The 21193-nt window shown below is 39.7% G+C and overlaps 1 protein-coding gene across 3 annotated transcripts in view; it reads left to right on the forward strand.

The window, feature by feature from the left end:
* PAX5 (paired box 5) overlaps positions 1–1480 on the forward strand; it is a 534721-nt gene extending 533241 nt beyond the window's left edge. For all 3 annotated transcript variants that reach the window (XM_077251644.1, XM_077251660.1, XM_077251651.1), the window contains exon 11: positions 567–1480. In XM_077251644.1, coding sequence (XP_077107759.1) covers positions 567–640 — 74 coding nt within the window. In that variant the 3' untranslated portion in view covers positions 641–1480. The remainder of the gene's footprint in view (positions 1–566) is intronic.
* Positions 1481–21193: the final 19713 nt, after the last annotated feature.

Below are 21193 nucleotides of genomic sequence, written 5' to 3' on the forward strand. Positions count from 1 at the left end.
CAACCCCATTTGCTGAAATGCAGCCCAAAACTTGCCAGGAATCTTCTCCATTCTTCATTGTTACCTGCAGACACTAATCATTGTACTGCTCTGGAGCCCTTCTGCCACAAATTGCTTTTTGTTACAGCCAAATATTTCATATTTTGACCTATTAGTCCAGAGCACCTGCTGCCATTTTTCTGCACCCCCAATTCCTATGTTTCTGTGCATAGTTAAATCACTGGCGTTTGTTTCCATGTCAAAGACATGGTTTTTGGCAGGAAATCTTCTATGAAGACCAGTTCTGCCCCAGTCCTCCATGAAATCATGTATGAAAGAAATAAAAATGGAGAACACATTTTCTCAGGTAAAGGATATTCAATGAAACAATAGACTTTTAAATTTTGAAGTTTTGTATGGTACTTGTTCCTATTTGCACAGAAAAATATAAATACCACTATCTAGTGATGGGATATAATAATTAGGTAAATGGGTGGTGGTCATTGACTGACTAATAATCAATGCAAATATCTTTGGCATAAAAATGTTCCAGAGTGTTTACTAACCCACTTTTTTTGTGTCTTCAGGTTCTCCATACTATTACAGTGCAGCAAGAGGAGCAGCGCCCCCTACAGCTGCCACTGCCTATGATCGTCACTGACAGAATGCAATGGGAACATAAGCACTTATAACACCATTTGTAGGAATTGTACCATATTAATTATATTACTATAAAATCTCAAGATCAAAAGATGGCGTTTACCAGGAAAGACATATCGGACAACTCAATAATTTATTTTCCATCCGTGTTTTCTTTTATAGGAATTGATTTTAAATTGTTTATATTGTTCTGTACATCACCGAGCTTGCTCAAATATGTAGCCTAATGAATATTGAAATGATACGCTGATTTGGCTACACTGGGACAGAGGAAAACAATTAACCAATTAACTTCCTCGTATTGTTCATTTCGACAGGACACACGTTGGCCTCGAGAGGTCTACTCGCATATACAGCACCATTGTAAATACCATGCTCATTTGTGTAATTTATGAGAGTGGCTTAGCATATACAGCAACATAATACATGTTTGTAACATAAACTGCTTGTTTTATGAAATGCTGCACTGATTCACAGAATTCAGTAAGCTTTAAGCCGACATTAAACCAGGTTACCATGCATTTTGGCTATATACGAGGCTGATATCCCAGTATATGTGAGAGATTAATTCTATGTGCTAAAAGTTGGAAGTATGGTACTCTGCACAATGCACCAAATTAAATGATTTATGTCATGGGGGAAGTGTTAATCTGTCATAATTTGCTTGCCTACTAAAAACTGCTTGGTCAGGAAATCTGGACACATTTATTACATCCAATTAATGTATTTGTTCAAAGATATTTTTTTGCAAAAGAAAGAAAGAGGATCTTTTGCTGGACTACTTTACAAAATGTTCATTTGCATTTATGGAACACAGAAATAAATTAATGTATAAAATGTTGCCCCTTTATGAAGCATATTCACTAATGGAAAACAAGTGTGGTCATACAAAATCATTCAGAAATGCATGCGTAACCCACTCCTGCTTCCTCTGCAGCATGATTATTGATGCTTTAGAGAAACATCTCCCTCCTGTGTTAACCCATTACTTGCCAAAATAGCAATTTTCATTTTTTTTTTTAAATGACAGATTTTTAATGATTTTGGGTCCCAAAGAATCAGAAACATAATTTGCCAAATTTTTACAAGTACGGATTTTTCAGAAAAGGGCGTCCCAATATTCAATTAAAAATGACATTGACATGATTTCCTGTTTTGAAAACATTCATTTTACAAACGCAACACAAAAAATTGGACCTAATTATAAAAATTATAAAATCTTAGTTGCTAGAAGCAAAAAATTAGGCGTCCCAAAGAAAGGACATTGGTAGATAAAGGGTTAATGCTGCTGGGTAAACATGTAACTATAGAGGGTGAATTTGCGCCTGGGTGGCCAAAGGGTGCACAAAAATATCTTTATTCCAAGAAAACAGTACTATAAATGATGCATGCAAGCAAAGAGCTCTTCTGCAGATTTTTTTTGCAGGGCTCAGTTAAGTCACCCTTCTGCTGTGTCATACTTTGGAGGTGGGTAGAAAAACCTAATTCAAGAGAAAACTTGAACTTTAATGGCAGTGTCTCCTTAAATTATCAAGTTACCATCACTTGAGCATTGTCAGTTCACAGTATATTAATTATATTGACCACAGTGACGACTAACATACATGGCAGATGAATCAAGGGGAGCTCCTACAGTTTAAGAATTTTGAACATTAAAGAAAGAATTTGTCCGGTACTCACAGATTGATGACAACCTATCATTAGGATCAACATATATATCTTCCTAAAGATATATACAGGTGCTTCTCACAAAATTAGAATATCATTAAAAAGTTAATTTACTTCAGTTCTTCAATACAAAAAAGTGAAACTCATGTATTATATAGATTTGTTAAAAACAGAGTGATCTATTTCAAGTGTTTATTTCAACCCCAAAAGTCATTATCTCAGTAAATTAGAATAATTAACAAAAAACACCTGCAAAGGCTTCCTAAGCGCTTAAAAGGTCCCTTAGTCTGTTTTAGTAGGCTCCACAATCATGCTGACTTGACAGATGTCCAGAAAGCAGTCATTGACACACTCCACAAAGAGGGCAAGCCACAAAAGGTCATTGCTAAAGAAGCTGGCTGTTCACAGAGTGCTGTATCCAAGCATATTAATGGAAAAAGTTTGGTAGAACAAGGTGCATAAGCAACCAGGATAACCGCAGCCTTAAAAGGATTGTTAAGAAAAGGCCATTCAAAAATTTGGGGGATTTACAAGGAGTGGACTGCTGCTGGAGTCATTGCTTCAAGAGCCACCACACACAAACATATTCAGGACATGGGCTACAAGCATCGCATTCCTTGTGTCAAGCCACTCATGACCAATAGACAATTCTAGAAGCGTCTTACCTGGGCCAAGGAGAAAAAGAACTGGACTATTGCTCAGTGGTCCAAGGAGTTGTTTTCAGATGAAAGACAATTTTGCATGTCATTTGGAAATCAAGGTCCCAGAGTCTGGAGGAAGAGTGGGGAGGCATACAGTCCAAGCTGCTTAAAGTCTAGTGTGAAGTTTCTTCAATCAGTGATGGTTTGGGGAGCCATGTCATCTGCTGGTGTAGGTCCACTGTGTTTTTTCAAGACCAAAGTCAGTGCAGCCGTCTACCAGGAAATTTTAGAGCATTTCATGCTTCTCCCTGCCGCAAGCTTTTTGGAGATGGAAATGTTATTCTCTGGCAGGGCTTGGTACCTGTCCTCACTGCCACACTGCCAAAAGTACCAGTACCAATGGTTTAAAAACAACAGTATCACTGTGTTTGATTAGCCAGAAAACTCGCCTGACCTTAACCCCGTAGAAAATCTATGGGATATTGTCAAGAGGAAGATGAGAGACACCAGACCCAACAATGCAGATGAGCTGAAGGCTGCTATCAAAGCAACCTGGGCTTCCATAACACCTCAGCAGTGCCACAGGCTGATCTCCTCCATTCCACGCTGCATTGATGCAGTAATTGATCCAAAAGGAGCCCCGACCAAGTATTGAGTGCATTTACTGAACATACATTTCAGTAGGCCAGCATTTCAGATTTTAAAATCATTTTTCAAGCTGATGTTAAAAAGTATTCTAATTTACTGAGATAATGACTTTTGGATTTTCATTGGTTGTAAGCCATAATCATCGACATTAACAGAAATAAACACATGAATTAGATCACTCTGTTTGTTATTACTCTATATAATATATGGGTTTCACTTTTTGTATTGAAGAACTGAAATAAATTAACTTTTTGATGATATTCTAATTTTTTGAGAAGCACCTGTATGTGTGTGTGTGTGTGTGTGTGTGTGTGTGTGTGTGTGTGTGTGTGTGTATATATATATATATATATATATATATATATATATATATACAGGTCCTTCTCAAAAAATTAGCATATAGTGTTAAATTTCATTATTTACCATAATGTAATGATTACAATTAAACTTTCATATATTATAGATTCATTATCCACCAACTGAAATTTGTCAGGTCTTTTATTGTTTTAATACTGATGATTTTGGCCTACAACTCCTGATAACCCAAAAAACCTGTCTCAATAAATTAGCATATTTCACCCGTCCAATCAAATAAAAGTGTTTTTTAATAACAAACAAAAAAACCATCAAATAATAATGTTCAGTTATGCACTCAATACTTGGTCGGGAATCCTTTGGCAGAAATGACTGCTTCAATGCGGCGTGGCATGGAGGCAATCAGCCTGTGACACTGCTGAGATGTTATGGAGGCCCAGGATGCTTCAATAGCGGCCTTAAGCTCATCCAGAGTGTTGGGTCTTGCGTCTCTCAACTTTCTCTTCACAATATCCCACAGATTCTCTATGGGGTTCAGGTCAGGAGAGTTGGCAGGCCAATTGAGCACAGTAATACCATGGTCAGTAAACCATTTACCAGTGGTTTTGGCACTGTGAGCAGGTGCCAGGAAGCATGAAGTGCTCCAAAATCTCCTGATAGCTAGCTGCATTGACCCTGCCCTTGATGAAACACAGTGGACCAACACCAGCAGCTGACATGGCACCCCACACCATCACTGACTGGGTACTTGACACTGGACTTCAGGCATTTTGGCATTTCCTTCTCCCCAGTCTTCCTCCAGACTCTGGCACCTTGATTTCCGAATGACATGCAAAATTTGCTTTCATCAGAAAAAAGTACTTGGGACCACTTAGCAACAGTCCAGTGCTGCTTCTCTGTAGCCCAGGTCAGGCGCTTCTGCCGCTGTTTATGGTTCAAAAGTGGCTTTACCTGGGGAATGCGGCACCTGTAGCCCATTTCCTGCACACGCCTGTGCACGGTGGCTCTGGATGTTTCCACACCAGACTCAGTCCACTGCTTCCTCAGGTTCCCCAAGGTCTGGAATCGGTCCTTCTCCACAATCTTCCTCAGGGTCCGGTCACCTCTTCTCGTTGTACAGCGTTTTCTGCCACATTGTTTCCTTCCAACAGACTTACCATTGAGGTGCCTTGATACAGCACTCTGGGAACAGCCTATTTGTTGAGAAATTTCTTTCTGGGTCTTACCCTCTTGCTTGAGGGTGTCAATGATGGCCTTCTTGACATCTGTCAGGTCGCTAGTCTTACCCATGATGGGGGTTTTGAGTAATGAACCAGGCAGGGAGTTTTTAAAAGCCTCAGGTATCTTTTGCATGTGTTTAGAGTTAATTAGTTGATTCAGAAGATTAGGGTAATAGGTCGTTTAGAGAACCTTTTCTTGATATGCTAATTTATTGAGACAGGTTTTTTGGGTTATCAGGAGTTGTAGGCCAAAATCATCAGTATTAAAACAATTAAAGACCTGACAAATTTCAGTTGGTGGATAATGAATCTATAATATATGAAAGTTTAATTGTAATCATTACATTATGGTAAATAATGAAATTTAACACTATATGCTAATTTTTTGAGAAGGACCTGTATATATATATATATTTATACATATATACACTATATTATATAAAAATTTAATGATCCAATATTTTATATGAATGTGAATGTATGTATATATATATATATATATATATATATATATATATATATATATATATATATATATATATATACAGATGTATATTTACATATATAGTGGCATGTACAAATTTGGGCACCCCTAGTCAAAATGGCTGTTATTGTGAGCAGTTAAGCAAGTTAAAGCTGAAATGATCTCTTAAAGGTTTAACGTTAAAGATGACACATTTCCTTTGTATTTAGGCAAAAAAAAATTGATTTTCATCTTCTATGTTGTAAAAATTCCAGAAAGGAAAATGGACGCATGAAAATGTTTGGGCACCCTGCATGGATAGTACATAGTAGCACCCCATTGTGCAAGTATCATAGCGTGTAATCGCTTTTTGTAACCAGCCAAGAGTCTTACAGTTCTTGATTGGGGGATTTTCATCCATTCTTCCTTGTAAAATTCTTACAGTTCTCTGAGATTCCTGAGTCTTGCATGCACTGCTATTTTGAGGTCTAGCCACATATTTTCAATGATGTTCAGATTGGGGGACCGTGATAGCCATTGTAAAATTTTCAGCTTGCGTAATTTGAGGTGGTCTATTGTGGATTTTGAAGTTTGTTTGAGATAATTATTCATTTGTAAAAGCCATCCTCTTTTCAACTTCAGCTTTATTGCAGATGGTGCTATGTTTGCATCAAGAATTGGTTGAAATTTCATTAAATCCATTCTTCTCTCTTCCCCCTACTTGTGAAATGTTCCTCTTGCCATTGGCTGCAGCACAACCCCATAGCATGATTGATCCACCCCCATGCCTAACTATTGACAAGATGTTCTTTTTCTGAAATTCTGTTCCCTTTTTTTTTCTCCACGCATACCTTCATCATTGTGGCCAAAGAGTTCTATTTTAACCTCATGAATCCACAGGACTTGTTTCCAAAATGCATCAGGCTTGTTTAGATGTCCTGTTGCATATTTCTAGTGCAGAATTTTATGGTGAGGACTCAGGAGAGGTTTTCTTCTGATGACTCTTCCATGAAGGTCATATTTCAGCAGGTGTCACTGAATAGTAGAACAATGTACCACAACTCCAGAATCTGCCAAGTCTTTCTGAAGTCTTTTGCAGTCAAGGGAGCGTTGTGATTTGCCACTCTAGCAATCTCACTGAAATTTTGCTTGCTTTTTCAGACCTTATCTTGACCTCCACTGTTCCTGTTAACTACCATTTTTAATTACGTTTCGAACTGAGGAAAGGGCAACTTGAAAATACTTTGCTATCTTCTTATAGTCTTCTCTTGCTCTGTGGGCCTCCATCATTTTCATTTTCAGAGTGCTAGACAGCTGCAGAACCCATGGCTGCAGTTTTCTGGCACAAGGTTAGACGAGTCTGGGTTTTTATAAACCTGGAAATTTGCATCACCTAACCTTTCCTAGCAATGATAGTGAACAAGCCATAACCCTATCAGGATAGTTAAGGTCTGAAACCTTGGTCAAAGTTATCTGAGCACACAAATCTTCAATCGTGGCCAAACTTATGCATTGTCCGTTTTGTAATTTTTAAAATGTGAAAAATGAAAAGAGAGATCATTTCATTTTCAACTTGCTCAACTGTTCACAATCACAGTAATTTTTACCAGGGGTACCCTAACTTTTACATGCCACTGTTTATATATTATAATATAGCGATAGCTATATATATATATATATATATATATATATATATATATATATATATATATATATATATATATATATATGTATATATATGTGTACATATGTGTGTATATACATATATATACACTCACCGGCCACTTTATTAGGTACACCATGCTAGTAACGGGTTGGACCCCCTTTTGCCTTCAGAACTGCCTCAATTCTTCGTGGCATAGATTCAACAAGGTGCTGGAAGCATTCCTCAGAGATTTTGGTCCATATTGACATGATGGCATCACACAGTTGCCGCAGATTTGTCGGCTGCACATCCCAAAGATGCTCCATACAAGGCAGGATGGATCCATGCTTTCATGTTGTTTACGCCAAATTCTGACCCTACCATCCGAATGTCGCAGCAGAAATCGAGACTCATCAGACCAAGCAACGTTTTTCCAATCTTCTACTGTCCAATTTCGATGAGCTTGTACAAATTGTAGCCTCAGTTTCCTGTTCTTAGCTGAAAGGAGTGGTACCCGGTGTGGTCTTCTGCTGCTGTAGCCCATCTGTCTCAAAGTTCGACGCACTGTGCGTTCAGAGATGCTCTTAGGCCTACCTTGGTTGTAACGGGTGGCGATTTGAGTCACTGTTGCCTTTCTATCAGCTCGAACCAGTCTGCCCATTCTCCTCTGACCTCTGGCATCAACAAGGCATTTCCGCCCACAGAACTGCCGCTCACTGGATTTTTTTTCTTTTTCGGACCATTCTCTGTAAACCCTAGAGATGGTTGTGCGTGAAAATCCCAGTAGATCAGCAGTTTCTGAAATACTCAGACCAGCCCTTCTGGCACCAACAACCATGCCACGTTCAAAGGCACTCAAATCACCTTTCTTCCCCATACTAATGCTCGGTTTGAACTGCAGGAGATTGTCTTGACCATGTCTACATGCCTAAATGCACTGAGTTGCCTCCATGTGATTGGCTGATTAGAAATTAAGTGTTAACAAGAAGTTGGACAGGTGTACCTAATAAAGTGGCCGGTGAGTGTATATTAGAGTACCAAGGAAAAATGAACTTTGCAAATTGGTAAGTCTTACCCCTCAAATTTGTTCCTTTTGGCATAAGGATTCACCATGTAAAATATGTTGACATTAAATTTAGATTTACCACTTGCTCAAGGTATGTATATATGTATATATATACACACATTTGGTATCGCCTCGTTCAGAAACGCCCGATCTATCAAAATATAAAATCAGTTAATCTGATCGGTAAGCGGCATAACATACCATACATACTGCGGTATATGCATGACGATAAATACTAAACAAACATTTAAAACTGCAATATGAGGTGCCATTGAGCAACCAGTAAATGATAACTAATCTTAAAAAAAGAAAATTATTAAATATCTATGATCAAAAAGGTACAAAATTAGGAGGTAAGACCTTCAAAAACGTGTTACTTAATTACTACCATGCACTTCCTTGCCACCCTAATATATATATATATATATATATATATATATATATATATATATATATATTTACTGTATATAAAACTTATATGTACACACAGTGAAAGAGCATCTCATTGTGCAGTAACTCTGTGAAAGCTCGGCAGTGTGGCATTTTTGTTCACTTTAACAATATTGTACTTCCCTGCTTGCTCCTCCATTGTGTGCGGTGCATAGTTTTATAATGAATTTGCAAATAGAGACAAAACACCACACAATGCATCTGTTTAACCAACATATGAGGTCAAATCCCGCAGCTCCTATCTATTTGTGTAGATAAAATGCAGCATGGAATGGATTTAAATGGATTATTTAATTTTATGGAGCTGCTTCCCATAAAGAGTGTGGGTGAAGACCCCAGAGATATGTGATATTTGAACAGGAGAAAGCTCTATTACACTGAATCATGCAAACAGGATTGCTTGTTTTACTAGAGATTTAAAGGGAACACTCTACTGTATCTACCTAAGACTTCCTAATAAATTGATGTCAATACAAACATTGCTAAATTTCAATTTAAGATGTAGAAGAAACCTATCAAGTTCTGTGCTTATGATTAGACCTGATTAACAAGACCCCCAAAAAGCTGCAACATATTCTCAAACAACTGAAAAAAGTAAATACACACTTGCCTCACTTTTGCCGGCACTTATTTCTAGCTTATTATTAAAGGTGCATTTCCGCATTTAGCATTTGTGGAATATGCATTTCTACAACCCACACCTCTGCAGAGAATGAGGGTCCTACCTGGTAAGGTAGTCTGTTTGACACTGCGAAGAGGCAGAAAATTCACCAAGATTTCTCCATGTATGTGACCATGGGAATCACAGAAACAACAGTGAAACCCTTAATATCAGCCAAATATGACACATTATATGGATATGCTGTAAGTGTCCAAGGTAGGAATACGCGTTTAGCGCTAATAAATACATGGTTTTCTTGTTGTTCCAGGAGTTCATAAATAACCTTAAAAACCCAAACAAACATTTGATTTCATCAATCAGATTTATATTGATTATGTATTTTTCATGTTAGATAGGGGAAGTGAGAATCAGGTTTGTACGTGTTTCTTCTTGCTATACTATTAAAAAGTATAGGGTCTCTTGTGCAAACACTTGATCATGGTGATTTCATTGCTAGCTTTCCCCCTGATCCGTTAGGAGTACATTACTGTGTAAACACTCCCCATGAACACATCCATATTGCAGAATGTGTTCTACAGAGTTCTAATAGGGCCATAAAGGTACGTAAAAAAAAAGTATACGCCAAGCAATGCTACCACCATATGTGCTGAAAATATCATTAGGCCCCCATTTATCTGATGGGGGACAAAGGTATGCGTAGGCATTTATTTTTTATAATTTTATAGAACTCCATAGTGAATAGCATTAAGCTGTACAATCCTTTAATGACAACCACACCAAAAGAATGTATTCTGCACATTATATGTTTTGTGTTTTCTATGGGAGCCTTTGTGTGATTTTGTTCTATGGCATCGATCACAGGCCTAGAAGGCTAAAGTGCCGTGTATACCAAGCCTTACTATTTCATGTCAGAAACAGGCAACCCCTGTACATTGCCTGGAGGACCATTCTTCTAAATCAATTACGGAAAACTGGCTTTCAGTAAAAAATGCAAATACACTCCTCAACATTGAAATCGCAACACAAGAAGGAAAAGTTGTGGAGTAATGGAAATCACAGAATAGAGGAATAGATAGACATGTTAATGATAGGCAAATGAAAAAAAAATTGTAAACAAAATTTTCCAAACAACTCAATGTATTCAGTGTTGACTATGAGCGCTCCACAGAAATACACTCACTTACATGCCTTGGTAAGCTATCAATGGGGTTATCAATTATAAGGCTATGTGCCTATGTGTTTTTTCATGTTTTTTCAGCCGTTTTCCATGGAAAGAATCCTCGAAAAAGCTTACATTAAGCATCCCATCATTTCAATGCATTTCGCAGTTTTTGTGCACATGCTGCGTTTTTTTCCACGAAAAAAACGCATCGCGGTAAAAATCATAGCACGTTCATTAATTTTGCGGATTTTTCGCTTTTTTGTCGCTATATTATTGCATTTGGAAGCTCCGGAAAAAATGTGAACAATCCGCTAAAAAATGAGCAAAAAAGGGATAAAAACGCAAAGTATGGCCTTTTCTCCAAGGTGCACAAGGAGCTGTTTTTCACCACATCACCACAACCGAGCATGTTGCTCATGCAACCTTGAGCACCCTGCATTGCCTTTGCATGCTACCATGGTCTGCAGACTGGTAACTCATCATACACATCTGGGACATCATTGGATGGCAATCGCAAAAGGAACTGTGAGTAGTGGATCTTGATGATTTGCGTGTCCAAGTGTATTCAATGTGGTAGTACATTGCTCCAACCACCATTAATGGCATCATTGATAGCATGCCAAAGGGTGTAAGTGTATATGTTTTTATGCAAAGATCTCATCAGATCAGTTGTTTTTCCAGACCTTTCAAGTAGCATGATCAGAAAATACCAAATATTGCATTTTTCAATTCAGCACACCAATCTCACAGTAGAGACTGATGACAAAGCCTGAAGCTGTCTTGACAGCAGTTTTCATCAGTTGAGAGACAAGAAAACTGATCCGGACGGCACAGTGTGTATATATATATATATATATATATATATATATATATATATATAGTAGAAAAAAATTGGAACAGCACAAATCCTATGCTTAGCTTCGGGTGCAAAGCCTAAACAACCCGTCCATCGGTTGTTTTCAGTCCATATATTTCACAAAAGCAGGCAGCACTCCATATTCTTTGAGACAATGTGCAGGTGTTTATTAAGCATGGAGATGTGGGCTTAATAAACACCTGCACATTTTCTCAGAGAATATGGAGTGCTGCCTGCTTTTGTGAAAAAAAAAAATATATATACACACACACACACACACACACACACACACACACACATATATTGTGTTGTCTTCAATGAGTGACTGCAATATAAACATCAGAGTGAGGCTTTATATATGCCAACCTTTATTGTTCTACTAGCTGGTCTGGGGCAGTGTTCACTTCTGTGTCCTGTGTTCTCAACTCTTGGCATCCTGGGCATTATGGCATTTATTAGGCCCCATTACAACATATATCTCGCAGTATTTATTGTTAAGTTTATTGCACTATGCTTCTATTCGTATTTCTTTTATTTTATCTATTATCCAGGACTAACATCAGAAGTGATTGAGCAGCTCTTTACAATATACTGTATCTACTACAGAGTATGTATAGGTTGACTCACCAAGACAACCCAGTGACAAATGTCCTTTTTGGGTATCTGGAAATCATAGATGGGGTCTGTCATTTAGAACACCCACTATTATACAAAGCGGAGAGCTACTACAAAACAAATAAAAAATCTCTGAAAGACAAATATGTTGCCACCCATTTCTTTGAATGGTTTCTGCAGAAGAGGAAATTTTAGGTGATTGCTGCTGGCTCAATAATAACCTTTAAATAAGTATGTAAATGTTCTGTTAGCTATTTATTTAGTTCCATTTTATTTAAATCTAATTTAATGGCATCTTTAAGATACTATAACAATTGAACGGGCTGCAGTGCCTTCTACAGTGTCAATGAGCAGCAGATAAGAGTAGTAGATTTTGGTCAAATGTAAATTTTTAGCAGAGTTTTACAAGACTTTAATAATGGGGTCCTATCCTTAAGTTTAAGTCATCAATGCCAGATTGGCAGAGGTCTCAATCCCGATACCTCCATTACCAGCTGATTGAAGGAGCCAATGGAACTGGCACTGCTCTGTGCACTTGCTTGCTGCAGAGATCCAATGTTCTGCGGGTGTCAGTAGTTGGACAACTACCAATTTGATTTTGGTGACATAACCTAAAGATAGGTGACAATATCAGAGTTCTGGAAAACACCTTTAATATGTGACCTGAAAAGGTAATAAATGTAAGGACCATATACTACCTTCCAAGATATTCTATTTTAAGGGCCTATCCTCCAACTTAAGTCATCAGTGCCAGATTAGCAGGGGTCTGACTCCTCATACCCCTACTATGTTGATTGAAAGGGCCACTGGAACTGGCACAGCTCTGTATACTTGTTGCTGCAGTACCATTCGTGGCCACTAGAAAATGTTGTGAGATTTCTGGTGCTCTGAGCATGGACCTCTTCCCATCTGTTATTGATGACTTAACCCAAGGATGTAAAACACCTTTAATACGTGACCGATAAAGGTAATAAATGAAAAGTTATATATTATCTTACAGTATCCCAGCATTTCTCCAATCGCTGCTTCTTTTTTCAGTAAGAAATGTTTAATGAAATTATGCCAAAATAAGTATATAGAAAATGGTGATGTAATATATAGAGTGATTATTATATAAGACTCATTGCAATTTAAGGAGATAATCTAGGGCATCATTTTTTTGGGGGGATTCCAATAATCAGGAATATTAACTTCCAGGCCATTCCTTCACAAAATCTGAATATCATATCTGAAAATTTGTGTAGGTTTGGGAAAACGTGTTTTTGTTATGTAAATTGTGCATTATGTATACCACTTCTGAAACACCGATGACACAAGGTGCGTTAAAAAAAAACTGTGCAATATCCAACTTAGTCAACCACTGAGAGTATTACGACCATATTCCCCTGAAACTCTTCTCATCAATATGATTGCAATTCTTTTGCTATCTTAATATTCAAAATTTACAATATATATATTTACATTGTCATTTGATTTCGAGGGCTTGCATAGATAAAAGGGGTTTTTTTTCCAGAAACGGTACTACTGTTGTTAATATGCTGTTTCTGGTATTGCAGCTTAGTCCCATTTGCTTTAAAAGAACTTCCAGTAACAACCCATTGACAAGAGTTGTGCTTTTTCTGGAAGTATGTAGTCATGTTTTTCTAGTCTCGTACAACCCCTTTAATATCCAGCCTCATAATGAAATTATAGTAACCTGGTTTTCACTTTCCAGTGGCCTTGTACAATCCTGAAATTCTTAGAAATGCATTACCATAATCACCTTTTCGTCCTGTTATAAATGGGAATGCAATATATATATTTATTTCCTTTTCAATTAGAAGCATTTCTCTAAACTAGGGATCTCCAATATCAGATGATACACATAATATGTCTGCCAAAGTTTATGATGGCTGCATAGATAAAGCTTACTTGTGAAGAAGAAATAAGAAAATAAAACATATGCCTTTGAATTTTGGGGATTTCTACAAAAATACAGAATTCTACTTAAAATGTGGATGTTTTGTATTTTTTTATTGTAGGAAATAATATTTTACTTACATTTTTGGTGTTTTATTTCTTAGTGCTGTGCGTTGCTTTGTGTGTATATTTGAATGTAATTACAGCAGTGCCAATTTGCCAAAGATGTTTCACTTTTTCTGTTAATTTTTATCTTTCGGATTGGGATGGCCAGTAATTTTGTTAACCAGGGCTTTTTTTGTCTGTAAATTTGTGAATCTATTTAAGTTAAATGATTGACTGCAACTTTTATAGATTACGGTAGTTGAAAAACAAAAAAAAACATGCAATAAGATTGGCGTAGACTCTATATCTGTGTGTCTTTCCATTGGAGTGACTGTTACTTGTGAACAATTGAATTTATGTAATCTTTATGTGAGATAATTATTTGTAAATATTTACCATAATTTTATTGTTTCGGAAAATAAAAGTAATTTTTTAAGTTCATAAATGACTATTTTGTTTTTTTTGCATAACTCAAACACAAATATTCATGCAAAGAACAATATTTAGTAAATGATACTATGCTTTGTAAGGTAATGTGTAAGATGGAAAGTAGTGTTATGTTAGAAACAGAACCCCAAAGTATAATAAACATAAGATATATATATATATATATATATATATATATATATATATACATATATATATATATATATATATATACAGTATATATACATATATATATATATATATATATATATATATATATATATATCTACTATATAATTGTCTAGGGGTCACTTCCGTCTTTCTGTCTGTCCTTCTGTCTGTCTGTCTGTCTTTCTGTCTGTCACGGATATTCATTGGTCGCGGCCTCTGTCTGTCATGGAAATCCAAGTCGCTGATTGGTCGTGGCAAAACTCCCACGACCATTGCCACGACCAATCAGCGACGGCCATAGTCCGGCGACAAAATGGCCGCTCTTTCCTCTCTGCAGTCAGTGCCCGCTCCATACTCCCCTCCAGTCATTCAGTCAGCCCTCACACAGGGTTAATGCCAGCGTTACCGGAGCGCGGTGTAACGCACTCTGGTTACGCAGCTATTAACCCCGTGTGACCAACTTTTTACTATTGATGCTGCGTATGCTGCATCCATAGTAAAAAGATCTAATATTACAAATAAGAATAATAAAAAAAAGGTTATTCTCACCCTCCGACGTCACCCGCTATCCTCGCCAGTGCAAGCGGCAGGTTCCGGTGCCAAGGATGCTATGCAAGAAGGAACTTCCATGATGTCACAGCCATGTGACCGTGATGTCATCACAGGTCCTGCGCTCATACCAAACCTGGGACCGGAAGCTGCAGCGTGCACTGCACACAGGTGCCAGGACTTCAAGGGGCCTTCGGAGGGTGAGTATATGTTTATTTTTTATTTTAAGTCTTTTTTAACCACGCATATAGTGCCCACATTGCTATATACTACGTGGGCTGTGTTACATACTGCGTGGGCTCTGTTATATACTACATCTCTGTGCTATATACTAACGTGGCTATGTTATATGCTGCGTGGCTGCTATATACTGCGTGGGTTGTGTTATATATTACATGGCCAGTGTTATGTACTGCGGGGGCTGTGCTATATACTGCATGGCTGCCATGTACTGCATGGGCTGTGCTAAATATTACGTGACCAGTCTTATATACTGCAGGGGCTGTGCTATATACTGCGTGGGCTGTGCTATATATTACATGGCCAGTGTTATATACTACGTCGCCTGTGTTATATACTGCATAACTGCTATATACTGCATGGGCTGTGTTATATACTGTTAGGGCTGTGTTATATACTGTGTGGCCACTGTTATATACTGCGTGGCCTGTATTAATGCAGCGGGTATTCTACAATATGTATGTATGTATGTATATAGCAGCCACATAGTATATAGCACAGGCCACGTAGTATTTGTCTGCTATATACTACATGGCTCCTATATACTACGTGGCCTGTGCTATATACTATGTGGCTGCTATATACATACATACATACATATTCTAGAACACCCGATGCGTTAGAATCGGGCCACCATCTAGTATATATATATATATATATATATATATATATATATATATATATATGTATATATATATATATATATATATATATATATATATATATATATATACAGTACAGACCAAAAGTTTGGACACACCTTCTCATTTACAGGTTTTTCTGCATTTTCATGACTATGAAAATTGTACATGACTTGTAAAATTGTACTGGAGATTAATCATATTAACCTGGGTAGTGCATTCCAAAGAATTGGCAAAGCACGTGAAAAGTCTTGGAGATGGGAGTGGGAGGTTCTGATTATTGAGGATGTTAACCTCAGGTCATTAGCAGAACAGAGAGCATGGGTAGGGTGGTAGACTGAGACCAGGGAGGAGATGTAGGGTGGTGCTGAGCCATGGAGTGCTTTGTGGATGAGGGTAACAGTTTGTACTGGATTCTGGAGTGGATGGGTAACCAGTGTAATGACTGGCACAAGGTAGAGGCATCGGTATAACGATTGGTGAGGAATATGATCCTGGCTGCAGCATTCAGTACAGATTGGAGAGGGGAGAGTTTAGTAAGAGGGAGGCCGATTAGTAGAGAGTTACAATAGTCCAGACGAGAATGAATAAGTGAAACAGTAAGAGTTTTTGCAGAGTCGAAAGTAAGATAAGGGCAAATTCTAGAAATGTTTTTGAGATGCAAATAAGAAGAGTGAGCCAGTGATCGGATGTATGGGGTGAATGGAAGCTCGGAATCAAGTATGACCCCAAGGCAGCGGGCATGTTGCTTGGGAGTAATGGTGGAACCACACACGGAGATGGCAATGTTAGGAAAAGGTAAGTTAGTAGAAGGAGAGAACACAAGGAGTTCAGTTTTTGACAGGTTCAGTTTCAGATAGAGGGTGGATATGATGTTATAGACAGTGGTAAGACAATCACTGGTGTTTTCTAAAAGGGCAGGCATGATATCAGGAGAAGAAGGGTATAATTGGGTGACATCAGCATAGAGATGGTACTGGAACCCAAATCTACTGATTGTTTGTCTAATAGTGGCAGTATACAAAGAGAAGAGGAGGGGGCCTAGGACTGATCCTTGAAGAACCCCAACAGTAGAGTTGAGCGACTTTCATTTTTTTAAGATCGAGTCGGGTTTTGTGAAACCCGATTTTGTCCAGAGTCGAGTCGAGTGCAGTCGGCCGATTATCGCTAAAAGTCGGGGATCGACCGAAACACGAAACCCAATGCAAGTCAATGGAGAAGCATAGTCGGCAGTGAGTGGAGGCCAGGAAAACACCTACAGTGCCCATTTTAATGCCAAAAACATCCATTCTTGTTTCTGAAGCTTGTCAATCTTAATTAACTTTATAATAATAGTTGGGCATAGGGAATTGGGGGTCATTTGGCAAAAGTTGTGGGGGGAGTAGGGCCGGCTCAAGTTTTTCGTGGGCCCAGGAAATGCGGACTACGTCACGGCGGTGTTGCAGGGAAAGGTAAGTATTTCAACGTTGCAAGTGCTGTGATCCTGAGCAAGCAGGGGGGGCCCACTCGTTCGCATTGGCACTGGCACAGGGCCCCTCAAAGTACAGCGATGTGTGTTTGCATGGCGGGGGTGCCTCCCACCAGCAGCGACACTTTTGCGTACTCTGAGGGGCCCTGTGCCAGTGACGTCGCCAACGAGTATGCCCCCCCACCTGATGAAGGAACCTGCACTTTCATCTGCACCTTCCTCTCTGTCCCTGTGTAAGGTGGTATAACATGCGGGAAGGGGAACCTTACTTTCAGCAGGGTCAGATTCTGGCTGTGTAGAGTATAAGGGGAATGTAGTGGTCTAGGTCAATGTACCAGCAGACTCATCTAGCAGTGGCTGGGCAATGGGCAGGATGAGGAGGAAACAGATATAGGGCCAAAGAATAAAGTAGGCTAAATGCAGTTCAAAATTGGTAACAGGACTAAACAGGCGGCATTGCTTTGTTCAGTGGAGTAGCAAACCCAAGAGCAGCAGACACTGTTTCAAGGGCATAACCACACTAGTAGGCCAAATGCAGTTTAATATCTGATAGTATAGGGCGAAAGCCAGAATGTGGAAGCTCAGCTTTGTTCAGTTGAGGACAACACCAGGCAGGGGCAGACAGACACCTTTAGTAGGCCGGAACAGCCAATTGCATTTTTAAAAATGGTAATTTGGAACTGAAGGTAGAAGCTCAGCTTTATTCAGTTGAGGACAACACCAGGCAGGGGCAGACATTCACCTTTAGTAGGCCGGAACAGCCAATTGCATTTTTAAAAATGGTAATTTGGAACAGAAGGTTGAGGCTCAGCTTTATTCAGTTGAGGACAACACCAGGCAGGGGCAGACATTCACCTTTAGTAGGCCGGAACAGCCAATTGCATTTTTAAAAATGGTAATTTGGAACAGAAGGTTGAGGCTCAGCTTTATTCAGTTGAGGACAACACCAGGCAGGGGCAGACAGACACCTTTAGTAGGCCGGAACAGCCAATTGCATTTTTAAAAATGGTAATTTGGAACAGAAGGTTGAAGCTCAGCTTTATTCAGTTGAGGACAACACCAGGCAGGGGCAGACAGACACCTTTAGTAGGCCGGAACAGCCAATTGCTTTTTTAAAAATGGTAATTTGGAACTGAAGGTTGAAGCTCAGCTTTATTCAGTTGCAGCTTCTTGGCAATAATATAAAGAAGACGAGACAGGACAACACTCGTTGGATGCCATATCTGTGTTTTCACTGGAAAAAAAACTGTCAGTTAACTACTTGTAGGAGAAAGTTTTTGTAGCTGGAGGCCACTTTTTGTATTGTACCAGTTTTCTGTTGTATGTTTGGAACTGAAGGTTGAAGCTCAGCTTTATTCAGTTGAGGACAACACCAGGCAGGGGCAGACACCTTTAGAAGGACGGAACAGCCAATTTTTTTAAAAACAGCAGTTAATCAGAGCCAGAAGGTAGAAGCTCAGCTTTATTCAGTTGAGGACAACTTGAACTAGGGACTGCAGACAGACTTTGCAGGCTGTCCCCTGTGTGGACCATGCATCCAATACATTAACCCATTTAGCCACAAAGGACACGTAACCTTCCGTGGCCAGGCCTACAGGTCCATGTGTCTGTTGTCAGGTATACCTTTGGACTGACAAATTGACAGAATGCAAGGACAATGCGGTCTTTAACATGCAGGTGGAGGGGTGGGATGGCTTTTCTCGCAAAAGAATTGTCAACTGGGTAGCTCATAGCGTGGTATATCGTAGTTCATCCTGGCTTTATTAATATTAAATTAAATAAAAAAATAGGCTCTAGGCACTTTATTATTGGTTCCAGGGGTACACGGGCAGCAGTGGTCAGGTGAGTGGAGGCCTAGTGGAAGGAGGGACCTTAGACAGGCTTCGAAGGCCTAACATAATAAAATGGGCTGGCGGTAGGCACTTTATTATTGGTTCCAGGGGTACACGGGCAGCAGTGGTCTGGTCAGTGGAGGCCTAGTGGAAGGAGGGACCGCAGACAGGCTTCAAAGGCCTAACATAATAAAATGGGCTGGCTGTAGGCACTTTATTATTGGTTCCAGGGGTACACGGGCAGCAGTGGTCAGGTGAGTGGAGGCCTAGTGGAAGGAGGGACCGCAGACAGGCTTCGAAGGCCTAACACAATAAAATGGGCTGGCTGTAGGCACTTTAAAATTGGTTCCAGGGGTACACGGGCAGCAGTGGTCTGGTCAGTGGAGGCCTAGTGGAAGGAGGGACCGCAGACAGGCTTCGAAGGCCTAACACAATAAAATGGGCTGGCTGTAGGCACTTTAAAATTGGTTCCAGGGGTACACGGGCAGCAGTGGTCTGGTCAGTGGAGGCCTAGTGGAAGGAGGGACCGCAGACAGGCTTCGAAGGCCTAACACAATAAAATTGGCTGGCTGTAGGCACTTTAAAATTGGTTCCAGGGGTACACGGGCAGCAGTGGTCTGGTCAGTGGAGGCCTAGTGGAAGGAGGGACCGCAGACAGGCTTCGAAGGCCTAAAATAACAAACAATAGGCTCATGGCAGTTTTACAGCGGTTACATGGATACACGGGCAGCTTGGTGGTGAGTGGAGGAGTATTTAAAGTAGGGACCGCAGACAGGCTATCAAAGGCCTAAAATAACAAACAATAGGCTCATGGCAGCTTTACAGCGGTTACATGGATACACAGGCAGCTTGGTGGTGAGTGGAGGAGTATTTAAAGTAGGGACCGCAGACAGGCTATCAAAGGCCTAAAATAACAAACAATAGGCTCATGGCAGCTTTACAGCGGTTACATGGATACACAGGCAGCTTGGTGGTGAGTGGAGGAGAATTTAAAGTAGGGACCGCAGACAGGCTATCAAAGGCCTAAAATAACAAACAATAGGCTCATGGCAGCTTTACAGCGGTTACATGGATACACAGGCAGCTTGGTGGTGAGTGGAGGAGTATTTAAAGTAGGGACCGCAGACAGGCTATCAAAGGCCTAAAATAACAAACAATAGGCTCATGGCAGCTTTACAGCGGTTACATGGATACACAGGCAGCTTGGTGGTGAGTGGAGGAGTATTTAAAGTAGGGACCGCAGACAGGCTATCAAAGGCCTAAAATAACAAACAATAGGCTCATGGCAGTTTTACAGCGGTTACATGGATACACGGGCAGGCAGCTTGGTGGTGAGTGGAGGAGTATTTAAAGTAGGGACCGCAGACAGGCTATCAAAGGCCTAAAATAACAAACAATATGCTTATGGCAGTTTTACAGCGGTTACATGGATACACGGGCAGGCAGCTTGGTGGTGAGTGGAGGAGTATTTAAAGTAGGGACCGCAGACAGGCTATCAAAGGCCTAAAATAACAAACAATAGGCTCATGGCAGCTTTACAGCGGTTACATGGATACACAGGCAGCTTGGTGGTGAGTGGAGGAGTATTTAAAGTAGGGACCGCAGACAGGCTATCAAAGGCCTAAAATAACAAACAATAGGCTCATGGCAGCTTTACAGCGGTTACATGGATACACAGGCAGCTTGGTGGTGAGTGGAGGAGTATTTAAAGTAGGGACCGCAGACAGGCTATCAAAGGCCTAAAATAACAAACAATAGGCTCATGGCAGCTTTACAGCGGTTACATGGATACACAGGCAGCTTGGTGATGAGTGGAGGAGTATTTAAAGTAGGGACCGCAGACAGGCTATCA

This window comes from Ranitomeya variabilis, chromosome 1 (assembly GCF_051348905.1).
Source record: "Ranitomeya variabilis isolate aRanVar5 chromosome 1, aRanVar5.hap1, whole genome shotgun sequence".
NCBI classification, from domain to species: Eukaryota; Metazoa; Chordata; class Amphibia; order Anura; family Dendrobatidae; genus Ranitomeya; species Ranitomeya variabilis.